This window comes from Phyllopteryx taeniolatus, chromosome 22 (genome assembly GCF_024500385.1).
Source record: "Phyllopteryx taeniolatus isolate TA_2022b chromosome 22, UOR_Ptae_1.2, whole genome shotgun sequence".
NCBI classification, from domain to species: Eukaryota; Metazoa; Chordata; class Actinopteri; order Syngnathiformes; family Syngnathidae; genus Phyllopteryx; species Phyllopteryx taeniolatus.
In genome coordinates, this window is record NC_084523.1 from 9,020,155 (window position 1) to 9,043,520 (window position 23,366).

The following is a 23,366-nucleotide window of genomic DNA, read 5'->3' on the forward strand; positions in this document are numbered from 1 at the left end:
CCTATTTAGCCTTAATTTCAATATTCAAAGTGTTTATTTTCATATGAACACTTAGCAGCACGCAAATATGTTTCCCCTGTACAATAGGAAATGTACATGGCATGGGAAAACAAACAAGGCTAAAAATACACAGCATTTTTGTATGCAACCTGTGAAGACCTGTTTCGCTTGAATGGCTATCACACAGTGACGTTAGACAACAAGCGGCTGCTCAATGACTTGCTTTTGGCTCAGTGACGCAAAAGGCGCCCAAAAAGGGCACACACTCATCTGCATTTATCCCTCAGATGAGATGCTATTTAAAGGCCTCGGACTCACACCGCAGTACATCTTTAAACCATGAAGACAGACAGCAGCGCAGGCCAGGCGACACCCTTCAGCGGCCGGAGGCAGAGTTTGATTGAGGATGCCCGGCGGGAGCGCAGCATTGGAGGAGGAGGTTCGGCGGAGCCCTCCCGGGGCGTGGACGCGCGTGTTTTCGAGGAGAAGGAGGGCCGGGTGACCCTCAACGTACTCTTCAACCTCAGCAACGAGAAGAATGCGGGGTTTTTTAAGACGGGTAAAATATTTGAGGTAACCAGGGAGGGGGACACCAAAAACTCTGCCTTTCCGAACAAAATAATGGCTATTGTGTTCATTTAATAATGCTTGTTATTTTCTTGGCTGGTAAACTATTTTTAACCTTATTTAGCTCCATAACAGGGTCAAATAAGGAATGTTTATGTAAATTGTTTTGTGAGTTACAGCATTTTGGGGACCAACCCCTACCACAGGTAATTGACACCACCCTGAAAATGTTTCTAATTGCTTGTATTAATACATAGTATTAACATAGCTGTAAATATATCACAAACTATGATACCAAAACACTTAAATATCATTCTAAACTCATCTTATTACATTACCCTTAAAAATGAATGGCACATTACAGATTTAATTTTGGAAAAAAAATACGTGTACGTCTCGACTCTCCTAACTTCCACAACCAACCCATGCTAAACTTAGCTCCTTCAAAAGCTTGTCTTTCAGTCGAGACTGTCTTACTTCAATATACTTCCTTGGACCAATTACTGTGCAACTTTCCTATTTAGACAGGGCTTTAGTGTCATCTTGTGGCCTCTTCGGGTGCTTCAGAAAGTGCACAAAATCTCCCAATAGATTTTTCAGTAAAAGGTTGTGAATAAGTTCCACTTAAAAAAAAAAACAAAAACAAAATGCCAATAGGTGACTTACTGAATTCTGAACCATGGCTGTATGGGGGATTACTGTATACAGTTCAACAATGTGTGTCTGTCACATTTACAGACATTCGACGCCAAACTCCTCCACGTTGAGAGCCGGCCGGGAAGGAGGTCAAAGAACAGCACGTCCGACTTGGAGTTCTTTGTTAAGTGTGAGGTGAACAGCTCCGACCTGGATGTCTTTGTTAACTCGCTGAAGAGAGTGGTGGATAACGTTAGGTCTATCCCGGAGGAAAAGGGTGTGTTTTGCATTAGTATGAGGGCGGGTGGGTGGGTGGGAGTTCCGAGCTTTAATTGCTGCTTTTCATCTCCATCACAGTCCCCTGGTTCCCTCGACAGATAAAGGAGCTGGACAGATGCAACTTGTTGATAACCAAATTCGATCCAGACATAGACGAGGATCATCCGGTGAGCGAACAATAAAATGTTGTCAGCTTTGCTTTTGAAAAGTGAACCTGTGTACAAACCATGTGTGACGTGTCCCGCAGGGCTACACAGACGCAGAATACAGGAAGCGACGCTCCTTCATTTCAGAGCTGTCCTACAGATACAAACAGTAAGTCTTAAAGGAGAGAGAGACTCTCCTCCAAAATGTCACTCTGGTGTTGATTATTTTTGTTTGTTGTAGGGGTGAACCACTGCCCGAGGTGGAGTACACAGCAGAAGAAACAGCCACATGGTGAGACAACAGGTGCATGGTGACCATTGCAGGGAAGTGATGAGACGTGACCTAAACAAAGTGTCCATTCAAAAAGGAGGGAGGTGTACAAGAAGCTGCGGAACATCTACCCCAATCTGGCCTGCCGACAGTTCCTGGATGGCCTGCAGCAATTGGAGCGCGAGTGCGGCTACAGTGAGGAGCGCATCCCTCAGCTCAGAGACATTTCCGCCTTCCTCAAAGGTGACACGGCATAACTATCACACCCACTTACAATACTGGAGAGAGACAAAAGGCTTAGTAGTAGCTGGAAGGGTGTTGGGTGTTGATGAATGAATCTATTAGATGTTGGAAACAAAGCCCTAGTGGTCCCTAAATGTTAATTCTGTCCACTGTATACTTTCAACTTGGTAGGGGCCTTTTTCTGTTTTCTATTGGGCAAAGCAAGGCCTATGAATGCATGGACATACTAAAAAAAAAAAAACCATGAAGTCTTCCTAGAATAGTGCCAAATTGTCGTCACTGTACACGACCTGTAGGTGTCCATAGTTACTCTTCAGCAAACGCTTCCCACAAGTATAAGATCAGCCAGCTGCCAGGACATAGATGAAACAACTCAACTGTACGACAGGATGTTCTTAAGGTTTCAAGTAGTTCACTTGAGTGATCTTCCATAAGACAAAAAGGAAATGCTCCAGAGGGTGATAAGTTTGTTGTTGTTGTTCTCCCCAGAGAAAACAGGCTTCCAGCTGCGTCCAGTCGCAGGCCTGCTCTCTGCCAGGGACTTCCTCGCCAGTTTGGCTTTCCGAGTGTTTCAGTGCACACAGTACATTCGCCACGTGTCGGCGCCCATGCACTCCCCTGAGCCGTAAGTCCCGCTGGATTTGTCCACTCCCCTCAAGGTTTGCTCCTTTTACGGATGTCTGACCTCCTCCTACAGGGACTGCTGCCATGAGCTGCTCGGTCACATCCCAATGCTAGCAGACAAAGAGTTTGCCCAGTTTTCCCAGGTATATTGCGGTTGGTGTTCTTTGGTTCTTTTGCTTGAAAAACCTTCACTAATTAGCGTGATCACTTGCAGGAGATTGGACTGGCCTCGCTTGGAGCATCACAGGAAGACATTGAGAAATTATCCACGGTAAGATATATTGCTCTGAATGGGATTCTTTGATTGATGAAGATCTTAGGAATGAAACATACCAAGAGGCTATGTCTACGGGAATGTGAGTCTTGAACAGCATCTAGTAGCTAAAGCTAATAGCTGCATCCACTTTGCCTCTTTTCCTTTCTAGCTATATTGGTTCACTGTGGAGTTTGGCCTCTGCAAACAGAATGGAGCAGTAAAAGCGTATGGCGCAGGACTTCTCTCATCCTATGGAGAACTTGTGGTAATTGTCCACCGTGTTCATAACATAGCAGACTTCATCCCATTCTATGCGCCTTGACGCTCTCCAACCCATCTTCTAGTACGCCCTGTCCAACGAGCCAGAGTACAAGCCATTCAACCCGGAGGAGACTGCCGTGCAGCCATACCAGGACCAAAGCTACCAGCCGGTATACTTTGTCTCGGAAAGCTTTGAAGACGCAAAGATTAAATTGAGGTATTTTCTTTGCATCTATGTTATAGGTCAGACTGCTACTGCAACAAATATCTAATCTTTTTTGTTTCCGTACACAGAAAGTACTCTACAACAATTAAGCGGCCATTTGTGGTGCGCTATGAGCCTATCACCTGCAGTGTGGACGTTCTGGATCAGCCCAATAAGATCCAAATTGCTCTGTGTAAGACGCGAGAAGACCTGAAGATGCTGCAGGGCGCCTTGGAGAAGCTCAGCTCCTCCTGGGAACACGACCAGACCAAAAGACTGGAGTCAAATTACATCCATTCAAAATAAGATTCCAAATTTCCAGTTGAATTGCCTCAAATTGCCGTCTCTGGTACTTGGTCTACTGTGACAGAAATAAACATTTATTTTTCATGACTGCGTCTAATTTACATATATGATAAGGGAAGAAGCCAGCAGCACCAAACCACTACACAAGCAGCACTTGCTCAGAGGCCGTTTGTTTCCAAACCGACAATTTCCATGTTGAAAATTCTTGGAAGGCATTGATCTGCGTGTGTTGTTAAGCAGGGAGAATGAGCTTATTATGAATGATTTAAGGATCAAGTTGCCTCCGCTGGTCAAAGTCGGAGCCAACAGTGTGGCCTAGCACATCGACAGGGCCAGGTCAGCGGGACCTCACAGTCGACCGAGCGTCATCCTCACGGATGCCAGTGAGCGCTGGCACGACGTAGTCATCCTTTCATTTCCTCCATGAGACTAGAGATGGACAGCTCTTTTGAGTTTTTGAGCAAACTCCAGGCTTCTAATCTCTCCAGGCGACATCAGAGCCACGCTCATCAATACTCATCATCTCCATTATCAACATAGTCAAGGCCTCAGATCGTCCGCCTTGCTCCCTTTATTACAATAATTCCAACAGCAAATTAAACCCTGCGCTGGCCTCTATGGGAAGCTTTGGAAGAAGAGAATAGTGATAGGGAGTGGCGAGCACAGGCAAACCCTTGCTCACTCCTTGCATCCGACGCTTTCAAAGCCACAAATCCCAGAGAAACCCCAGCCAGGATGCGGTCTGCCCGAGGGCCAAATAACAGCAGGTTACCGTGGCAATGACGAGGAGATCCGGCAAGATTCCTGCGCTCGGCGCGGCTGACCACAAATCCCAACAGGCTGTATCATCCTGACTCCGAGCAGAAGCGTTTGCAAGGACATCCCGAGTCGACGTTACCGTGGTTGCCTCCTTTGGAGTGGGAACGCGGGTCATCGGGTCCACTGAGCCCTGCGAAGCGCGTGTGAAGTTCATGATTCCATTCTAAACCCTTTGAGGCTCGATACAAATCCTCTTCGCATAAGTTCACCGAAAGGACATGCATTGACTGTGAAGATCCTGACTGACAACATAAAAAATGAGACAAGGACAATGCAAGTACATGGATATAAAGACTTGGGTATTATATTATCTAATAGTGTTCGACTGTAGCTGTGCTTCCCGCAAGGGCATACATTAATCTATCACGTTTACGGATGTTCTCAGTCCGGATGAACCAGTGGAGGGACTCGGAAGGGCGAGAACACTTCCATCTGGTTTTCCAAACTTTTATTTTTTTGACATATTCTTACATCATCGTGGGAAAACGCTCACAGCAAACGGGACGTGAGATTAGACCAAACTCCCAACTCAAAAAGCTTTAATCTCCCCACCTTCATATGATGTTGCTCATTAGCTCCGCTGCTCTTGTTGAGCTTAAGGTTTTAAGCAGGAACAAAAATAACCGGAGCAATTAGAAGATAGTCAGATTTTTAAGGATCAATGCAAGGTTGTAGGAACAAGGTCACAACTTACTCCCGTCGTTGTTGTTCTTCTCCTTAGCCTTCAGATGGCGTCCTCGTGGCAGACCTGGGAAGCCTACAAGACTCAGGACTCAAATTTCAGGGCGGGAAAATATCTCAGTGTGCAAATTGAGGCATTCAGAGTGCGCACAGACAGTTATGGCTCTCTGGCTTGTGTGCAGCTGCTGGTCCGGCACCACTTGCCCCCAAAAGCACAACAAACACCCGAGCGGCGACCGCACTGGACTTGTTCAAACAAAAAAGGACGAACACGGAGACCGGTAGCATGTTATGCTTTGCGGGCGGCGGTTTGACGCGCCCTGGCCAAGAAAAATACAAGGTTGACGTACTGGTTTTTAAAGAGTGAAAGGTCTTTAAAGGCCTTGTGTCGTTGTTTGAGGGTAATTAGATGTCAAGATCAGTGAGATGATTCTGTGGGAGGCCATGAACCACACGGTGCCTGGATGCAGTTGGACTGAAGTGCCCATGATCCTCTATCAGGATTTGTGTGGCAAGAGTGATCATGGCCAATAAGTTCAAACATTGCTAAGGTTTAGGATGAATTAAACCAATGTCGGTACCCTTGAGCCATCCCAAACATCTTGTTGAATATCTGCTCATAGCTTTAGGAATCATTAACAAATAGATTCAGGAAGCAGGAGGTTTGAAGTTTTTGTTTCGGATACCAAGAAGAAGAACACAAATGTTTAGAAAGAATCCTTGATCTAAACCCAAAGACACCACAAATATTAGAATAAATATCCGCTCAGGGCTTTAGTAGTCATGCTAACAAGTCAGGAATCCAGAGATTTACAGTGTTTCTGATACCAATAAGATCAAAACACAATTGGGTTTATCATTTTTCCAGGAAGTACCATACACAAACATTGGTAAAGAATCCTTGATCTTTACTCAAAAACACCTCAAATATTTCATCTGGAAATCTACTCAAAGCTTTTGTGATTTTGCTAAGAAATGAAAGGACCAAAAACCTCATACCCTTGAAAAATTATTTCAATATTTTTACTCACAGATTTACTGAGAATCGAAAGGCTTAATCTGAACTGCAAAATGAACGGCATCAGAAGGTAGACAGTAGTTTCCCAGAATTGAGACCTCAGAGGTTTCTGTTTTTTGGCACATTGCAGATTACTCCTCCGTGTGTCTGTTCACTGAAACCTCTGGTGTTTTTTGCAAAGTAACATCTATTTAGCAGGGGTACCGGGGTAAAAAAAAAAAAAATGCATTTCCCCACTCAGTACATGATGCCCCCCGCTTAGTGTATGATTTAGCTTTTCTGTGCACGGAAGAGATCAGGCAAATATGCAGCATATTTCTGAGTTTCGGGATGCGTCATGGGTTGGGGAATGCTGGAAAACCGGCAATGGATGGATAGACGGACGGTGAGGCAGACTGGCGTTGGCACAAATGCCTTGCCTTTGAACTGCGGCTCTACTGGCATGACATAACAGGCCAAAATGGTGTGGGTTGAGTTATATGCGAGCGCCCAGATAACCACACTGCGCCTCAGTGGGGATGATACTATGCCAAGCACCTGACTGGCTGAAAGCTAACGGTATATCGCGATGAGTTACGACATCGGTGGATGGAAAAGTGCAGCAAATATAGTTTCAGAAGGGCTGCTCACTCTGGGGGTGGGGGAGAATCCACAGCGTGCCTGAGCAATAAAGTCTCACTCGTGTGGAGTGTGAAGAGATTCTTCTGTGTGAAAAGCCTTGGCAGAGAAGTTGCCACATCGGTGCTCACAGGAAAGACAGATGAGGTGAGGCTGACACAAGAGTCAGGAAATAGAGTGCAGGGGGGGGGGGGGGGGGGGGGGGGGAAGTGAATATATGTCCACAGATTTCCACGCACACGCCGCATCTACTCAGAAAAATATTTTATTGAATCCATTACAAGAACAGCAGCAGAGGCGAGAACACGTGCTACACGCTACATCTCTGTCATCCAGAAGCAAAGTCTTCGGTCGCCACCGATCACGCACAGCGGGAGTGTGCGGTGCCAGCTGAGGCCCGAGCCCACCGTCACCGAGCCCACCGTCACTGGCTGGATCAAAAGGAAAAACATCATCGGTCCTGAGAAGGTTAAGGAAAAACTACCTGCCGTTTTACCTGGAGACCTAGGTGCATGATTGGAAAATGTATTAGTGAACCATACCATGGATGCAAATGACCTGGTGGTCCTGACTCCCATTAAATACAGTGGTACCTCATTGAAATTCCATTAATTCGTTCCAGTTCCCTCCCAAAAAAGATTTTTAATGACAAAAAATAGCACTGTGCTGTATAAACATTCATTCATTCATCTTCCGCGTATCTTCACTAGGCTCGCGGGCGTGCTGGAGCCTATCCCAGCTATCTCCGGGCGAGAGGCGGGGTGCACCCTGAACCGGTCGCCAGCCAATCGCAGGGCACATAGAAACAAACAACCATTCGCACTCACATTCATACCTATGGGCAATTCAGAGTCTTCAATTAACCTACCACGCATGATTTTGGGATGTGGCAGGAAACCGGAGTACCCGGAGAAAACCCACACAGGCACGGGGAGAACATGGAAACTCCACACAGACGGGGCTGGGATTTGAACCCCAGTCCTCAGAACTGTGAGGCACATGTGCGTAACAGTCGCCCACCGTGCCGCCCTGTATAAGCATCCATCCATTTCCTGAGCTGCTTATCCTCACAAGGGTCGCGGGAGTGCTGGAGCCTATCCCAGCTATCTTCGGGCAGGAGGCGGGGTACACCCTGAACTGGTTGCCAGCCAATCGCAGGGCATATATAAACAAACAACCATCCGCACTCACATTCACACCTACGGGCAATTTAGAGTCTTCAATCAACCTACCACGCATGTTTTTGGGATGTGGGAGGAAACCGGAGTGCCCGGAGGAAACCCACGCAGGCACGGGGAGAACATGCAAACTCCACACAGGCGGGGCCGGGGACTGAACCCCGGTCCCTAGAACTGTGAGGCTGACGCTCTAACCAGTCGACCACCGTGCCGCCCTGTATAAACATATTAAACATAATAAAAAAAGAATGTAAATAAACAGGATGTATGAAGTGTAATTGCTGTATGTACCCATGTCTGTGTGAATTTAAGGGGAGTGGCCTAGTGAGTGACACCAGAAGCTGGAGTCAAGGTTGGTTTACGTGTGAGCGTCTAGGCACAAGTTGCGGTCTACAGCAGCTCCTTGTGAGTGTTCTCATTTTGTATTTTGTTTGACAGTTTGTCAATTTCAATAAATACCTGAAAAATCATCGGCAACTGTGGCTCTCCTTGCCCACATGCGAGGGCATCAGAGTCGCACAAACTAACAAACAACTCTTAAGTCAAGGTACCACTGTATTTGTATCTTGTTGCTTTATACTGCTTTTATACTATCCTGTTCATCTACAGTATGGATCTGGAGTCTGCAAATGAAGCTGATTGATTGATTATCAACCTGCGGATGGCCAAGATGGTGGATGAGTAGCTGACTGCTGATCTTTCCGGGACATCCGGTGGTGGCAAAAAGGTTTTCTTGGGCTCGAGACCACCTGAGGATGGAAACCAACAAATTCTTCGTAAAATTAATCTCCTCACATTTAAAAAGTTACATTCAACCTACGGGGGAACCAGCATATTTAGCTGGAATTCATGCAAATACTAGGAGTGAGTTGACAGCGCTGAGGTCCACAGCCATTCGGGTGAAATAGCTCCAAAATACTAGATACTTTGTTCACATTTTCAAGTCATTGCACCTGATTGTTTTTTGTTTTGTTTTTTTTAACTTATCCTCACTAAATCCAGCACATAAACAAGATATTACGACTCTCTGTCCAGTCTTTAAAAACATATTGTACTCAAAATAACCAGCTGAGCAAACATCATAATAATTGAACCCCATAGGAACAGTATTTATCGAATTATTTATGTGACAGGGGTGCCTGGTTTTGTGCTGCTGTTGTGTGTTCCCGTAATTGAGACTGGGACTTGCTGGTTAGGGGACAAACAGGTGGAGCATGTACGTAGAAATAACTCCTTTTACATTTTTTGGCAGCAAAATGTTTCCTACTTGAATTGCTGGGCTTTATCTCTGTGTGCCGGCCTTTTTTCCTGCGGGTAGCTGCAAACAGGAGGAAACAAAACAAAACAAAAAGTCTCACTGTTTTAACCGGCGTTGTTTGTGTGACGCAGCTAACCTCGGACGCTACCTGGAGCGGGTGATGTCCCAGATGAGCCAGTCGCTGCCCACCACCGCGCCCACTTTGATGGTGTTGGCCAGGCACCAGTCGGCGGCGCTGAGCGGCGACTGGCCGCAGTCCAGCGACAGGATGGCCTGCTGGCTCACCAGGTCATAGAAGCGGATGGTGCCCTTCTTCTCCGCAACCATCAGCTGATGACGAGAAAACAGCCCAAAACTGTTTCTTCTATACGCGTATTGAGTGATGTCAGAGTTGCGCATCAGTCAATACCGTGGATGCTCATGTGTCATTTGAGACACCCCCACCCACTGGTTAGCCCTGGTGACTCCCATAAAATCCCGGGTGGGTGGCAGTGTATAAGATGACACTCAAGTCCACACTACTGACAGATGCAAAACTTTTTGTTGTTTTTGAATAGTTGTCCACGATGCACGAATGGGTTAACGGCGTCTACCTTGAAGACTTCTTCTGGGTGCCAGCACACGCTGATGCCGGGAGAGTGGAGTCGGAAAATCGCGTTTTCATTTCCATCCAAGTCCCACACCCTGGAAGAAATTACAACAGAATACATATGAAATCCAGGAAAACAAGTCAGTGAAAATGCATCTCCTCTAACATTTTTTAGCGGCTTGCTGCATGTTGTAATAATACAACAAATGAACACAGCCTGCATCGGAAGGCTATGAGAAAAGGTTAAAATGTTGAAAGACTGCACACTGATTGGGAATACAAATATAACAAACGTTTAAATCTTTTAGGCTATTACACTTTTTATTTCAAATAAAAACATCCGAATCAGATGCCCCAGCCACCTCATCTGGCTCCTCTCGATGTGGAGGAGCAGCGGCTCTACTCTGAGATCCCCCCGGATGACCGAGCTTCTCACCCTCTCTCTAAGGGAGAGCCCGGAGACCCTGCGGAGGAAACTCATTTTGGCCGCTTGTATCCGGGATCTTGTTCTTTCGGTCCCGACCCACAGTTTGTGAGGTGAGGGTAGGAACGTAGATCGACCGGTAAATTGAGAGCTTCGCCTTTCGGCTTAGCTCCTTCTTTACCACAACGGACCGATGCAAAGTCCGCATCACTGCAGACGCACCGATCCACCTGTCGAGCTCCCGTTCCATTCTTCCCTCACTCGTGAACAAGACCCCAAGATACTTGAACTCCTCCACTTGGGGCAGGATCTCATCCCCGACCCGGAGAGGGCAAACCACCCTTTTCCGACTGAGGACCACGGTCTCAGATTTGGAGGTGCTGATTCTCATCCCAGTCGCTTCACACTCGGCTGCTAACCGCTCCACTGAGAGTTGGAGATCACGGCTTGATGAAGCCAACAGAACCACATCATCTCCAAAAAGCAGAGATGCAATACTGAGGCCACCAAACCGGACACCCTCTATGCCTTGGCTGGGCCTAGAAATCCTGTATCGGTGACAAAGGGCAGCCTTGGTGGAGTCCAACCCTCACCGGAAATGAGTCCGACTTACTGCCGGATATGCGGACCACACTCTGACTCCGGTCATACAGGGACCGAACAGCCCGTATCAGGGGGTTCGGTACCCCGTACTCCCGAAACCACCCCCCCACAGGACTCCCCGAGGGACACGGTCGAACGCCTTCTCCAAGTCCACAAAACACATGTAGACTGGTTGGTCGAACTCCCATGCACCCTCGAGGACCCTGCCGAGGGCGTAGAGCTGGTCCACTGTTCCACAGCCAGGACAAAAACCACACTGCTCCTCCTGAATCTGAGATTCGACTTCCCAACGGACCCTCCTCTCCAGCACCCCTGAGTAGACCTTCCCAGGGAGGCTTAGCAGTGTGATCCCCCTGTAGTTGGAACACACCCTGCGGTCCTCCTTCTTAAAAAGGGGGACCACCTCCCCAGTATGCCAATCCAGAGGCACTGTCCCCGATGTCCATGCAACGTTGCAGAGGCGTGTCAACCAGGACAGCCCAAAAACATCCAGACCCTTAAGGAACTCCGGGCGAATCTCATCCACCCCAGGGGCCTTGCCACTGAGGAGCTTTTTAACCACCTTGGTGACCTCAACCCCAAAGATAGGAGAGCCCGCCTCAGAGAACGCAGACTCTGCTTCCTCATGGGAAGGCCTGTCAGTGGAATTGAGGAGGTCTTCGAAGTATTCTCCCCACCGACTCACAACGTCCCGAATCGAGGTAAGCAGCGCCCCATCCCCACTATACACAGTGTTGATGGTGCACTGCTTCTACCTCCAGAGGCACCGGATGCTGAACCAGAATTTCCTCGAAGCCATCCGGAAGTCTTTCTCCATGGCCACACCGAACTCCTCCCATACCCGAGTTTTTGCTTCAGCGACCACCAAAGCTGCATTCCTGTACCCATCAGCTGCCTCAGGAGTCCCACAGGCCAAAAAGGTCCGATAGGATTCCTTCTTCAGCTTGATGCCATCCCTCACCGTTGGTTTCCACCAACGGGTTCGGGGATTGCCGCCACGACAGGCACCGACCACCTTACGGCCACAGCTCCGGTCGGCCGCCTCAGCAATGGAGGCGTGGAACATGGTCCACTCGGACTCGATGTCCCCAGGCTACCCGGAACGTGAGCAAAGTTCTGTCGGAGGTGGGAGTTGAAACTCCTTCTAACAGGGGATTCTCCCAGACGTTCCCAGCAGACCCTCACAATATGTTTGGGCCTGCCACGTCGGACCGGCATCTTCTCCCACCATCGGAGCCAACTCACCACCAGGAGGTGATCAGTTGACAGCTGCGCCCCTCTCTTCACCCGAGTGTCCAAGACATGCAGCCGCAAGTCCGATGACACAAAGTCGATCATCGAACTGCGACCTAGGGTGTCCTGGTGCCAAGTGCACGTGTGGACACCCTTATGCTTGAACATGGTGTTAGTTCTGGATAATCCGTGATGAGCACAGAAGTCCAATAACAGAACACCGCTCTGGTTCTGATTGGAAGGGCCGTTCCTCCTAGTCACGCCCTTCCAGGTCTCACTGTCATTGCCCACGTGAGCATTGAAGTCCCCCAGCAGAACGATGGAGTCCCCAGCGGGAGCGCTCTCCAGCACCCCCTCCAAGGACTCCAAAAAGGGTGGGTACTCTGAACTGCTGTTTGGTGCATAGGCACAAACAACAGTCAGGACCCGTCCCCCCACCCGAAGGCGGAGAAAGGCTACCCTCTCATTATTTAAATAACATTTATGGGGAGGCTGGAACGGATTAATAGCATTTCCATTCATTTCAATGGGAAAGATGAGTTTAGATACGAGTGTTTCGAGTTAGTAGCGTGACCATAGAACGAATCAAACTTGTATCCCGAGCCACCAATGTAATAATATCTTCTTGCTTAGTAACTGGTAACATCAAACAGAGATTGAGCCTGTTTTTTTTTTATTATTTACATTTTTCTACTACTTCCCATATGTTGACTTACAGCATACTGAATTGGTTTTAAGCATGTTTCATCAACACAAGGTTAAGTGTTCCGTTTTCTGAATGTGACCCTCAGTGGGTTTGGACATCCCTGCTGTAATGGTTGAAAACCATGCCAAAATTTTGTGTTCTGGATACGGGCACTTCCATTTTGCAGCGCTGACGACACTTGGGAGTGTTGCCGCGATTTGGAAACAGAGCCCCGCTGTGGACTTGATGGCTTTACTGCAGAACAAGTTAATTTTACAGTAGGAAAATGACAAGCATTGTTGGGGAAAACAGTCAAGGAGGTTTTTTCGTGATAGCTTAAGCAGCTAAGAAACACACACACACACACACAAAACGCGCAAATGGACATCATGAAGGACTTGGACGGGAGGAGAGCTGTGGTTTCGAGAGATGTGGATCTCTGGTTAACCACCTCCGTATGAGGAAAGGTGGAGAGGAGGACAAAAGGGGGGTTGTAGAAGGGAACTTGCAAAGACGGGAACTGATGGATGAGGTCACCTCGCACGGTACCTCCCACGACTCGGCCCCGATGTGGATATGCCCCATTTCACGCTGAGGCCGCTCACTTAACACTACACTTTTTCCCCCCAGGAAGAATATTCACAGCCCCCCCCCCCCCCCCCCCCCCCCCCCCCCCGGAGCTCCACACACACAGACACACACACAAGCACACACACAAACACACACACACACACACACACACGACCACAGAAGTAAAACAATGACTTGGCCTTATTTTCGCAGACCGCCGGCCAAGGCGAAGCTCCACTGCACGCTACTCGACCGGCGCCAAAGTGCGGTCCACCGCGCTACCCTTCAAACGGGGCTCCGCGGACAAACACGAACAGCGTAAAAAAAAAAAAAAAAAAAAAAAGAAAGAAAAAAAAAAAGAACATGAAACCGCTGACCTGCTGAACGCTACATCGCTCAGGACGCTCCAAAGGACATCTGAGGTTGGATCAAGAAAACATGCAAATCTATTTTTCCGCATAGAGAAACAGTATTAAGTTGGTCGTACAACAAGTTGTGCAAAAAGTAGTGAATCTTTGAACAGGTGGACATGTACATTCAAAATAGGTGTGAAATCATTAATCGAATAACTTGAATAAATGAACACCTGCACCTCACATGCACATGTAGTTGTGTAAAATGCAAAATCTAGTTGTATCCAATTGTGTGATTAATCGATGGGATAATCAGTAGAATCAATTGTAAAAATAATCAATAGCTGCAACGCCAAATCAAAAGTTTAGAAAAAGTCAAATTAGGTTCACATGTAAAGGTTATAGGGCCTTTCAGGTTCATAATATTTCAAACATTTGTTAGGAGTGTACAACCAATTTAATCCCAGTCGGTATCATCCAATTGTTTTAATAAAACATTTATCTCGACAGAGTTGACGTACCCCTTTCTCCCTAAAAAAAGACATTTGCAAAAAGCAGAGACGCAATGCTGAGGCCACCAAACCGGGCTCCCTCAACACGTCGGCTGCGCCTAGAAATTCTGTTCATCAAGGTAATGAAGAGAATTGGTGACAAAGGGCAGCCTTGACGGAGTCCAACCCTCACTAGAAACGAATCTTACAGCCGGCAATGTGAACCAGACTCTGGACACCAGACACCGTACAGGGGCGGAACAGCCCTTATTAAGGGTTCCAGTATTCAATAATCCCGGAGCACCCCCCACAAGACCTCCAAAGGGAAACGATCCACCACCTTCTCAAAGTCCACAAAGCACATGTAGATTGGTTGGGCGAAGTCCCATGCAACTTCGACGATCCTACTGAGGGTGTAGCGCTAGTCCACTGCTCCACGGCCAGGATGAAAACCACACTGCTCCTCCTGAATCTGAGGTTTGACTTCCAGATGGACCCTCCACTCCAGAACCCCTGAATAGACATTACCATGGAGGCTGAGGAGAGTGATTCTCCTCTTGTTGGAACACACTCTCCACCACCTCAGTCTGTCAATCCAGAGGCACTGTCCCCAATGTCCACGTGATGTTACAGAGGCATGTCAGCCAAGGCAACCCAACATCCAGAGCCTTTAGGAATTCCGGCCGGATCTCATCCACCCCTGGGACCCTGCCACCGAGGAACTTTTTAACCACCTCAGTGATTTCAACCCCAGGGATGGGAGAAACCGCCTCGGAGTCCCCAGACTCTGCTTACTCCTAGGAAGGCGGGTCGGTGGAATTGAGGAGGGTCTTTGAAGTATTCAGCCCACCGACTCACAACGTCCTGAGTTAATGTCAGCAGCACACCGTCCCCACTTTACACAATGTTGACGGTGCACTGTATCCCCCTCCTAAGACGTTGGATGGTGGACCAGAATTTCCTCGAAGCAGTCCGGAAGTCCCCACCGAACTCATCTGACGTCCAAGGTTTTGCCTCAGTGACCACCAAAGCTGCATTCCGCTTGGCCAGCCGGTACCCATCAGTTACCGCCGGAGTCCCAATGGCCAAAAAAGCTTGATAGGACTCCATCTTCAACCCTTACCGCTGGTGTCCACCAACGGGTTCGGGGACTGCCGCCACAACAGGCACCGAACACCTTACGGTCACAACTCCAGGTGGCCGCCTGAACAATGGTCCACTTGGACTCAATGTCCCCCGCCTCCCTCAGGACGTGTTCAAAGGTCTGCTGGAGGTGGGAACTAAAGCTCATTTTGACATGGGACTCTGCCAGACGATCCCCAGCAGACGCTTACAATACATTACAGGTCGTACTGGCATGTTCACCAGCCATCGGAGCCAACATACCACCAGGTGGTGATCAGTTGACAGCTCCGCCCCTCTCTTCACCTGAGTGTCCAAGATATGCGACCGCAAATTAGAGGACACGACCACAAAGTCGATCATCAAACTGCGGTTTAGGGTGTCCTGGTTATGTTTGAACATGATGTTTGTTATGGACAGTCCGTGACAAGCACAGAAGTCCAATAACAAAGCACCGCTCGGGTTCTTATTGGGGGGGCTGTTCTTCTCAATCACGCCCTTCCAGGTCTCACTGTCATTTCCCATGTGAGTGTTGAGGTCCCCCAGAAGAACGAGGTAGTCTCCAGTAGGGGCGCTCCACAGCACCGATGCAAGGACTCCAAAAAGGGTGGATACCATGGTGCATAGACACAAACAACATTCAGGAAACATACCCCCATCCGAAGGCAGAGGGAGGCTATCCTCTCGTCTACCAGGATAAAGCCAAACGTACAGGCATCGAGCCGGTGGGAAAACAGTATGCCCACACTTGCTCGGCGCCTCTCACCATGGGCAACTCCAGCGTGGAAGAGAGTCCAAGAGGACTGTTACTGGAGACCAAGCTGTGCGTTAAGGCAAGCCGGAATTTCTCGACCTCACACACAGCTTAGGGTCTTTCCCTGGCAGATAGGTGACATTCCACGTCCCTATAGTCGGGATCGGCTCACCAAGGTCCCCCTGCCGCCCAGCTCTCTACACACCTGACTCCCTTGGACCCTCCCAAAGGTGGTGAGCCCATGGGAAGTGAGAATTATATTTCTACTTAAAATACTGTACGTACCTATCCATAAGGAAAGAATTTCAGAAAAAGCTAACATTTTTGGGCAATCTTGAGCATTCTGACAACTAGGGTATGATTTAATGTAATATAACTGACTAAAGAGGGGAAATGTGGGTCAAACTTCCACATGCAGCAGCAGGTGCCTGTCAGCTGTTTGCAGTGAACCCAGTCAACCCCAAATGCATGTCGTTCCCCTTTTTGCTCTCTAGGTGGCACATTGGCCCACAGACTGCTTGTTTGGGCTGCGTGAAGCAAGTGTAAAGTGTCAAGAGGAAGAGGACGTGGGAGTCTGACTTGCCAAAACTGCAGGGCCACTGTGATGCCGTGGTCTCATTTCAAAAAGTCATATTTGTGATGAAACGGCCGCCGTTGTAAAAGTCTTCACTCATAGGGTGCAGACAACGTTTGAAGTAACATTTCAACATGCCTGACTGTCACAAAGGTGTAAATAATGTGAAACCTCTGACCAATTCATCACAATAAAACAGAAATAATAACTAATCGGTAGAATAATAAATTGTAAAAGTGCAAAACATTGCAGACATACCAGTACAATAAGTCTCTTAAGTGTTTCCATCATTTTACACCTTTTTTTGTTTTTTCTCATTGGCTGTACGTAATTTTTTCGCATTCCCCACACACGGCTCTGCTAACTACGTTGTGTGTAATAAGTGATTAAATGATACCAAATCCCTTTTTTTTTTTTTTTTTAAATGGCTTTACTGTCCACAACAAGATAATTGTTAAAACGACTGATTTTGCCTATGTATATTCCAACTCTATTGAACATTTTGCACGGGTCCTTGAAACTGAAGCAACTCAATTTTCTTTCTCGGTGAATGAAGAGTCTACTCTTTCTTTTGGCAGCTGATATTGCCACAGAACACAATATTGTCTGGTTCTTGAAAGATCAGTCAAGATGCTCTAAAACGGCTGATAATCTGGGGATCTCTGCAGCTGGCAGTGAATAAGTGTCCTTAGATGGTCCTTACACACCAACCTCCATAATAATGTCAAATGTACACTTGCCCAAGGAGAATGAGTCACAAATCTTCAAAGGTTTAGTTTGACTAAAAGTGTAAAAAGGCTGGATCTGGATGCTTTTCCCCATGTGTCTTGTGCTGCTTTGTGTTTTTTCTCTCAGGCTGAGAGTGGATGGAAACATTAGCAGCAAAACAAGCAGCTAAAAAGCAGCTGACTAGCCCAAGAAAGCCCGTCATGGGGCCCTCTCCAGGGGCGTGTCCCGGAGGTGACCCTTGCTACTTCTCCTCGCGCACTTATTTTTTGGTTAATGCTCCCCCACTCCTGGTTCTGGAGCGAGCGAAAAACCTTCTGCGGCTAATTGGATTTCCATATTTAAGCAATTAGCTCGCAAAACAGCTCGGTGCTTACGCACGGTCACAGCGGAGTGTGTTGTGCTTAGCGTCACGTTTCACTGTGGAAACACGGCCGGGACTTTCTGAACCCGTAACAGAAGAAGAAGAACAGAACTCCAAACCAGAAGCCGGGGGCCCGAACACACGTACTGTATCGAACGCAGCGGAAAGAAGAAAAGAAGAAAGAAAAGAAGGCGAGCTGGACCTGCAAGTGTGGTCATCGCTGACGGAAGCGATTTGTTTCCCTTCGGTGGGTTCGAACACCAAATGGTTAACGTAGCTGCTGTGGCCCTCCATCACCTTATGAAAAACACACAAGAAAAACAGCGTTAAGCATACGTGGTTCTGTGCGCGGTCAAGTTCGAGAACTTTCAAGGGGAATTTTCAGACTTCTCTTGCTGTGGTGAATGACATCAAACAATGTGAAATTGCACATTTGGCCACTCAAACTCTTGAGTTTTGAGGACATTTTGAGGAAAACGAATTCTCCCGTAGCTCTCAGCGCATGGTCTTCCTTTCACAAGGCTATTGGTGATGCTAAGCTAACGGGAAAATGCTAAAGAAAGACGAAAAAAACCGGCAAAAGTGTGACCGCGTTATAACAATTTAAACAACGGCTATTAAAACATGTAGACGGGTATTAAATCAATACACACAGCCATATGCAGTATTCTTTATCCTCAGCGAAATACAACTAATATTACTGCAGCTTACCGAGGAGCTGTGACCGCCTCCACGTTTATCCCTATTTCTGTAATATACCAGAAGGAGCAGCACAATTGAAACAAAACATATGGCAAAAACTGTGTCATTGTTTTTACTTTGTTCAACTTTTCCATTCCTGTATGTTTTTTTTTGTTGTTTTTTTTTTAAATATAAGGAACAGAATTATAGAGTGTTATTTCTTCTGAAAAAACATGACAAAATTTAGTCCGTTTTTTTTGGGGGGGGGCGGCTGGAACAGATTAATGGGATTTCGATTCATTTCAAATGCCAAAATGCTACTTGAAACATGACCTGTGCCGTTATTTAAAAGTTCTATGCCTGGAATGTAAAAAACAAAACAAAATAAACACACACACACACTCATACTTTAGGTTTTAAGCATGTGAAAGAAACGCAACTTCAAAGCACTCTATTCCAGACTGAAGCACTCAATTATTATTTTTTTTGTGTGTGCGTGCGTGTGTGTGTACGTGTGTTAGACACCGCCGTACCTTGACCTCGTGCCGATCCTGGAGGTCCGACGTGAACAGGCGGAGTTTTCTGTTGGTGGCGGCCGTGCAAAATCTGCAAAGACACGGAAGCCAGCGTGTGAAAACAAAGCAAAAAAATGCAAAAAGGGGTAAGAAAGAAAAGAGGCACGTCACTCCGAACATGTACGCTGTGTGTATGTGTGTGGTAGAAAGTTGGATAAGGCTGCCCGGGAGATTGTAATTGCACGCTAATGTAAACACCGGAGAGAAACAAGAAGGATTCCCTTCTCTGCTTCCCTCTAATCAGGCGCGCCGTTATTATTCACACAATTACGCTGACTGGCTCCTGACAGGGAAGACGAACGAACGAACACACACACACACACATCGGCAGTGTGGGACTTGGCAAGACGTCACGTGGCAAATCAGATGAGATGATATTAGCGCAGGCCGCACATTTAGGATGTTATTGAGAGCGGTGTCAAAGCAAAGTGATGGATGTCAAACAATTGGACATGCTCAAATAAAGCTGCTATTAGACGGAGAGCGGCACGACACTGCAACACGAAGCCGTCCAAATGTGGGAAAACTTCACTTCGGTCGGGTTAGCACATCTGCCTCACAGTTCTGAGGACTGGGGTTCAAATCCCGGCCCCGGCTGTGTGGAGTTTGCGTGTTCTCCCCGTGCCTGCGTGGCTTTTCACCGGGCACTCCGGTTTCCTCCCGAAACCACGCATGCTAGGTTGACTGAAGACTCTAAATTGCCCTTTGGTGTGAATGTGTGCGCGAATGGTTGTTTGTTGCTATGTGCCCTGCGATTGGCTGGCGACCGGTACAGGGTGTACCCCGCCTCTCGCCCGAAGATAGCTGGGATAGGCTCCAGCACGCCCGCGACCCTAGTGAGGATAAAGCGGTGCAGAAAATGGATGGACAGATGGATGACAGATAAAGTGATTTGTTGTAGACATCCAACACTGGAAAATAATAAATTGAATTTGCCCTCGGGAGATTTCATGTTTTTTTTTAGAAAACATTTTATATAATAAACAATATTTTATCTTTGTAACGGAAGCAATTTAATTTAATTTATCTTTAATCGATATATATATGTAATTTAAATTACATGATGCTTGAATTTAATAATAAATAAGAAACAAAAATGCATTGTTTTATTTCATTTCACTCATTTTTAAAATGTTTTATTAATTGTGTTTTTTGTGGTGATGAATTTTGTTTATTATCTACTCTGTTACTTTTTTCCAATATATACAGTATATATTTTGTGGTTTAAGATAGCGGATGCTTGAATTTACCTCTGGATTAATAAAGTATATTCCCCTTTGAAAATTGTATTCAATATTAATGGAATCAATACTCGTAAAACCACTGGCAATAAAATAAGATAATGCTGCGTTTTGAGGTATCAAAGTAACATGTCCACCTCTCTTTGTTGATAGATCTCTTACATTGGATCTCATTGTGTATTCTTCAAAAATAAAAATGAGTCACGCGCCTCCCCCACCCTCGTCTCTCACACTACCTCCGAGGCCCCCGCCTGAGTGGTTTCCTGGCAGCTTACGTGCGACGATGGAACCCGAGCGTCGAGTCATCGGCGCAACAACACGCGCGCACGTCACAACGCCTGGCCGCGACTCGGCCCGCGGGTTGGCCCGCGGCGGCGCGAGCGCCACGGGGCCTCGCCATTACGCAACGACGACACTCCGATGCCGGCACCCTCCGACCCGGCTAGCCGATTAGCGGCAGGGAAACTGCTGCTGTCTAACAACTGCGTCGATAGGAGGTACTTGGCAGGCAGCGTCGGCTACTTCAACACAGCTGCTGCTTGTTCTGGATGGAATGATGAATGACTAATCATCCTGGACATCAGCAGGCTTGTCTGACATGTTGTATGTGCGCTTATGTAACACGAATGGACATGTGAATGGCATCAATCTGGAATTCACAGAGTACTCCGAGCGCCGACGACTCCACCTAATTTCGGGGAACGTCTGACATGAGCTAACGAGTAGCAGAGATAGTCGTGGTGTTATAACCGTTGGAGCGACGGCTATTTGAACTCGAACGGTGCATAAACACAAAACAATACGCACAGGCATATTTTCTCCGAAAAAGGACCCATATTACTGCAGTTTACGAGCCACTTTCAGTAGTTGTGAAAGTCTTCTTTCTTTGTGTCTTACTGACTTGCCAGCAGTGGACAAGTCCAGCACACCAGAAGGCATCGCAATTCATTAATCATCATGCACAAACTGTTTCATTCTTCACATTAAATTGAATTGTGTTACTACTGTTTGTGTTGATAAAGCACAATATTATAGCCTGGTATATTCCTTATTATTAAACAAATTACAAAAAAATAAAAATTCGGGGGGTGGGGGGGGGTGGGGTGGCTGTAACAGATTAGGGGCATTTGCATTTTGAAGCGGGTGCAGAAAACAAATTAAACTGGTTTCTCGGGGCACCAGGCACCACGTTATTTAATTGGAACCCGGGTGCTATTTGATCTGCAATTGCAGTATTACACCACAGTTACACGGTGGCGCTGTGTCAGAAACAGTTCGAAGACGCTCCCCATAAAACCGTCAAAGAAGAGCCTCGAATTAAGGATTTTCTTTCTTATTGCAAATGTGTTGGATCTGATTTGACATAAACTGAGTTGATTTCACTGACAAAATTTGAATCAGCGTAATTGATGGTAATTTCAAGTGTAATTTACAGTGAAACTCTTGATACCTGATTGTGGGAATCCTGTCCAGACGGGATTCCGGGCTCCATGCGAGCGAGTCCACTCGCGAATCGTGATGGAACGCACGGAGAACGTTAAACTCGACTCCCTCCACGTTCATGTCCTCCTCCTGAGGGAAAAAAAAGTTGGTGAAGGTGGATGTACCATTTTTTCCCCCCTGAGCATTAACTTGCATCAACTTCCGCAGAGATCATACAAATATTTTTACCATTTATATACTACGAAAATGTTTTGGGTGTGAAACTGACTCTGCTGATGATGTTGAAAAATGTACTACTCTGAATAGGTTGAAGAAACTATCTGAATTTTTAAATCTGTAAATATGTAAGAAGGAAAATGAAAGAAATGTGTCAATACGATAAATCGAAGAAACGTGACGAAATAACCTGTGCTTGTTGTTGTTTAAAACCTGATTGATTGCTTTTGTTTTTTTTAAGTGTAAAAAGGGGTACACCCTTTTTAGTGACCAAATCGCTACGTGGGCAACACTGGCTCCTCTCTCCTCGTAGCCATGTTGTTGTGTGCCAACGACCCACCTGGAAGAGGCAGGTGCCCACCACCACGCACTGGTTGCAGTCATAGGCCAGCAGGGAGGCGGGCGTGCCCGAGGTGAAGGGGCTGAACTCCACCACGTGGACGTAGTCGTCGCACGGCACCGTGTAGCTGGGACAACGGCTGGCGTCCTCCCCCGAGCAGAGGGTCCTGGCAACGTTCATCTCGGATCACAGTCACTGGAACGTTTCATTTTAAAAGTACACACACAAGAAATTCATTTGATTTACTGCTTATCTTTTCTTTTCTAAATCCTGGTCGATCAGGATAGATAGATTGACTATGCTGCAAATGTATTTAAAAAAATGAAAACCCCAAAAAAAATTCAAAATGCAAACCCTGAACCTCAGAACTGTGAGGCAGACCACCTAGCTGACCATGCTGTCCACAAGGAATTCATTAGAAAAACCTCATTTTCCCGACACTACACTGCCACTGACTACATTTGCATTTTAACATGACTATGAACTCAGAGGTCACTTCATTAGGTACTCAAGCACATCCAATTGAACCCAACACAAAATGTCAGCCTATAAAACGACAGATCGTTACTTTTTGCCCATTCGTGTATCCACAAGAGTTGCGCCGCAATACTGCAAACAGTTTTCAGTGCACTTCAAATCATGGACACGAAATCAATTCCCTTAGGAGTTGCAAAAAAAAGAACTCTTTAAGCATGTGTGGCACGAAACACAGCTATTTAGCATTTCAGACCCTCACAACCCCTTTAAAGTTTAACCTTCCAATGTGACTTTTATTGAATAAGTCTCACATTTGACGTAGAACAAGGAGCAGAAAGAGGATGTATTAATGTTTCACCTTGATATTGAACAGTTCCCGTTGAGTCCAATGCAGCGCGATGTGAATGATGTTGTCAACCCTCTTCCGGGTTTTGCTCGGAATGTACCACTGTTGAAGCAAACTCGGGGGGAGAACTTCAGTGACCAATGAATGAAAACGTTTACATATAGTTTAAGCACCACTAAGTTTAGTTTATATA

General features: G+C 46.8%; 2 protein-coding genes and 2 long non-coding RNA genes across 6 annotated transcripts; 3 read left to right on the forward strand and 1 right to left on the reverse strand.

The window, feature by feature from the left end:
* Positions 1 to 139: 139 nt before the first annotated feature.
* Positions 140 to 3,878, forward strand: th2 (tyrosine hydroxylase 2). 3 transcript variants are annotated; one of them, XM_061761870.1, is made up of 12 exons: positions 140 to 573; positions 1,306 to 1,480; positions 1,561 to 1,649; positions 1,730 to 1,797; positions 1,870 to 1,920; positions 1,997 to 2,142; positions 2,632 to 2,767; positions 2,840 to 2,909; positions 2,981 to 3,037; positions 3,192 to 3,287; positions 3,367 to 3,500; positions 3,578 to 3,878. In XM_061761870.1, the coding sequence occupies exons 1-12, from the start codon at positions 340 to 342 to the stop codon at positions 3,792 to 3,794; spliced, it is 1,473 nt and encodes a 490-aa protein (XP_061617854.1). In that variant the 5' UTR covers positions 140 to 339; the 3' UTR covers positions 3,795 to 3,878. The 3 variants fall into 3 exon arrangements, with proteins under 3 accessions (XP_061617854.1, XP_061617856.1, XP_061617855.1); XM_061761872.1 differs by having other exon boundaries at positions 389 to 559; XM_061761871.1 differs by having other exon boundaries at positions 431 to 773.
* A 3,301-nt stretch (positions 3,879 to 7,179) lies between these two features.
* Positions 7,180 to 23,336, reverse strand: nup37 (nucleoporin 37). Its single transcript, XM_061762415.1, has 10 exons — positions 23,186 to 23,336; positions 22,351 to 22,545; positions 21,802 to 21,923; positions 19,069 to 19,141; positions 18,057 to 18,151; positions 9,960 to 10,050; positions 9,515 to 9,696; positions 9,376 to 9,426; positions 8,764 to 8,857; positions 7,180 to 7,361 (listed from the first exon to the last, which is right to left on the reverse strand). Exons 2-10 carry the CDS (start codon positions 22,528 to 22,530, stop codon positions 7,248 to 7,250), a joined length of 1,002 nt encoding a protein of 333 aa, XP_061618399.1. The 5' UTR covers positions 22,531 to 22,545; positions 23,186 to 23,336; the 3' UTR covers positions 7,180 to 7,247.
* Positions 9,657 to 16,208, forward strand: LOC133472076 (uncharacterized). Its single transcript, XR_009786581.1, has 3 exons — positions 9,657 to 9,847; positions 9,924 to 10,095; positions 13,684 to 16,208. It is a non-coding gene; the product is annotated as an uncharacterized LOC133472076 (long non-coding RNA).
* On the forward strand, positions 19,065 to 22,381 carry LOC133472075 (uncharacterized). Its single transcript, XR_009786580.1, has 3 exons — positions 19,065 to 19,196; positions 20,505 to 20,848; positions 22,252 to 22,381. It is a non-coding gene; the product is annotated as an uncharacterized LOC133472075 (long non-coding RNA).
* Positions 23,337 to 23,366: the final 30 nt, after the last annotated feature.

Excerpts from the sequence above, each read along its gene's own strand:
- nup37 (XM_061762415.1), bottom strand. The coding sequence starts at position 22,530 with ATGAACGTTGCCAGGACCCTCTGCTCGGGGGAGGACGCCAGCCGTTGT. Across the intron at positions 21,924-22,350 it reads TGGGCACCTGCCTCTTCCAG|GAGGAGGACATGAACGTGGA; the intron begins GTGGGTCGTTGG and ends TTTTTCCCTCAG. Across the intron at positions 18,152-19,068 it reads AGGATCGGCACGAGGTCAAG|GTGATGGAGGGCCACAGCAG; the intron begins GTACGGCGGTGT and ends GTTTTTCATAAG.
- th2 (XM_061761870.1), top strand. The coding sequence starts at position 340 with ATGAAGACAGACAGCAGCGCAGGCCAGGCGACACCCTTCAGCGGCCGG. Across the intron at positions 574-1,305 it reads AGACGGGTAAAATATTTGAG|ACATTCGACGCCAAACTCCT; the intron begins GTAACCAGGGAG and ends TCACATTTACAG. Across the intron at positions 3,288-3,366 it reads CATCCTATGGAGAACTTGTG|TACGCCCTGTCCAACGAGCC; the intron begins GTAATTGTCCAC and ends CCCATCTTCTAG.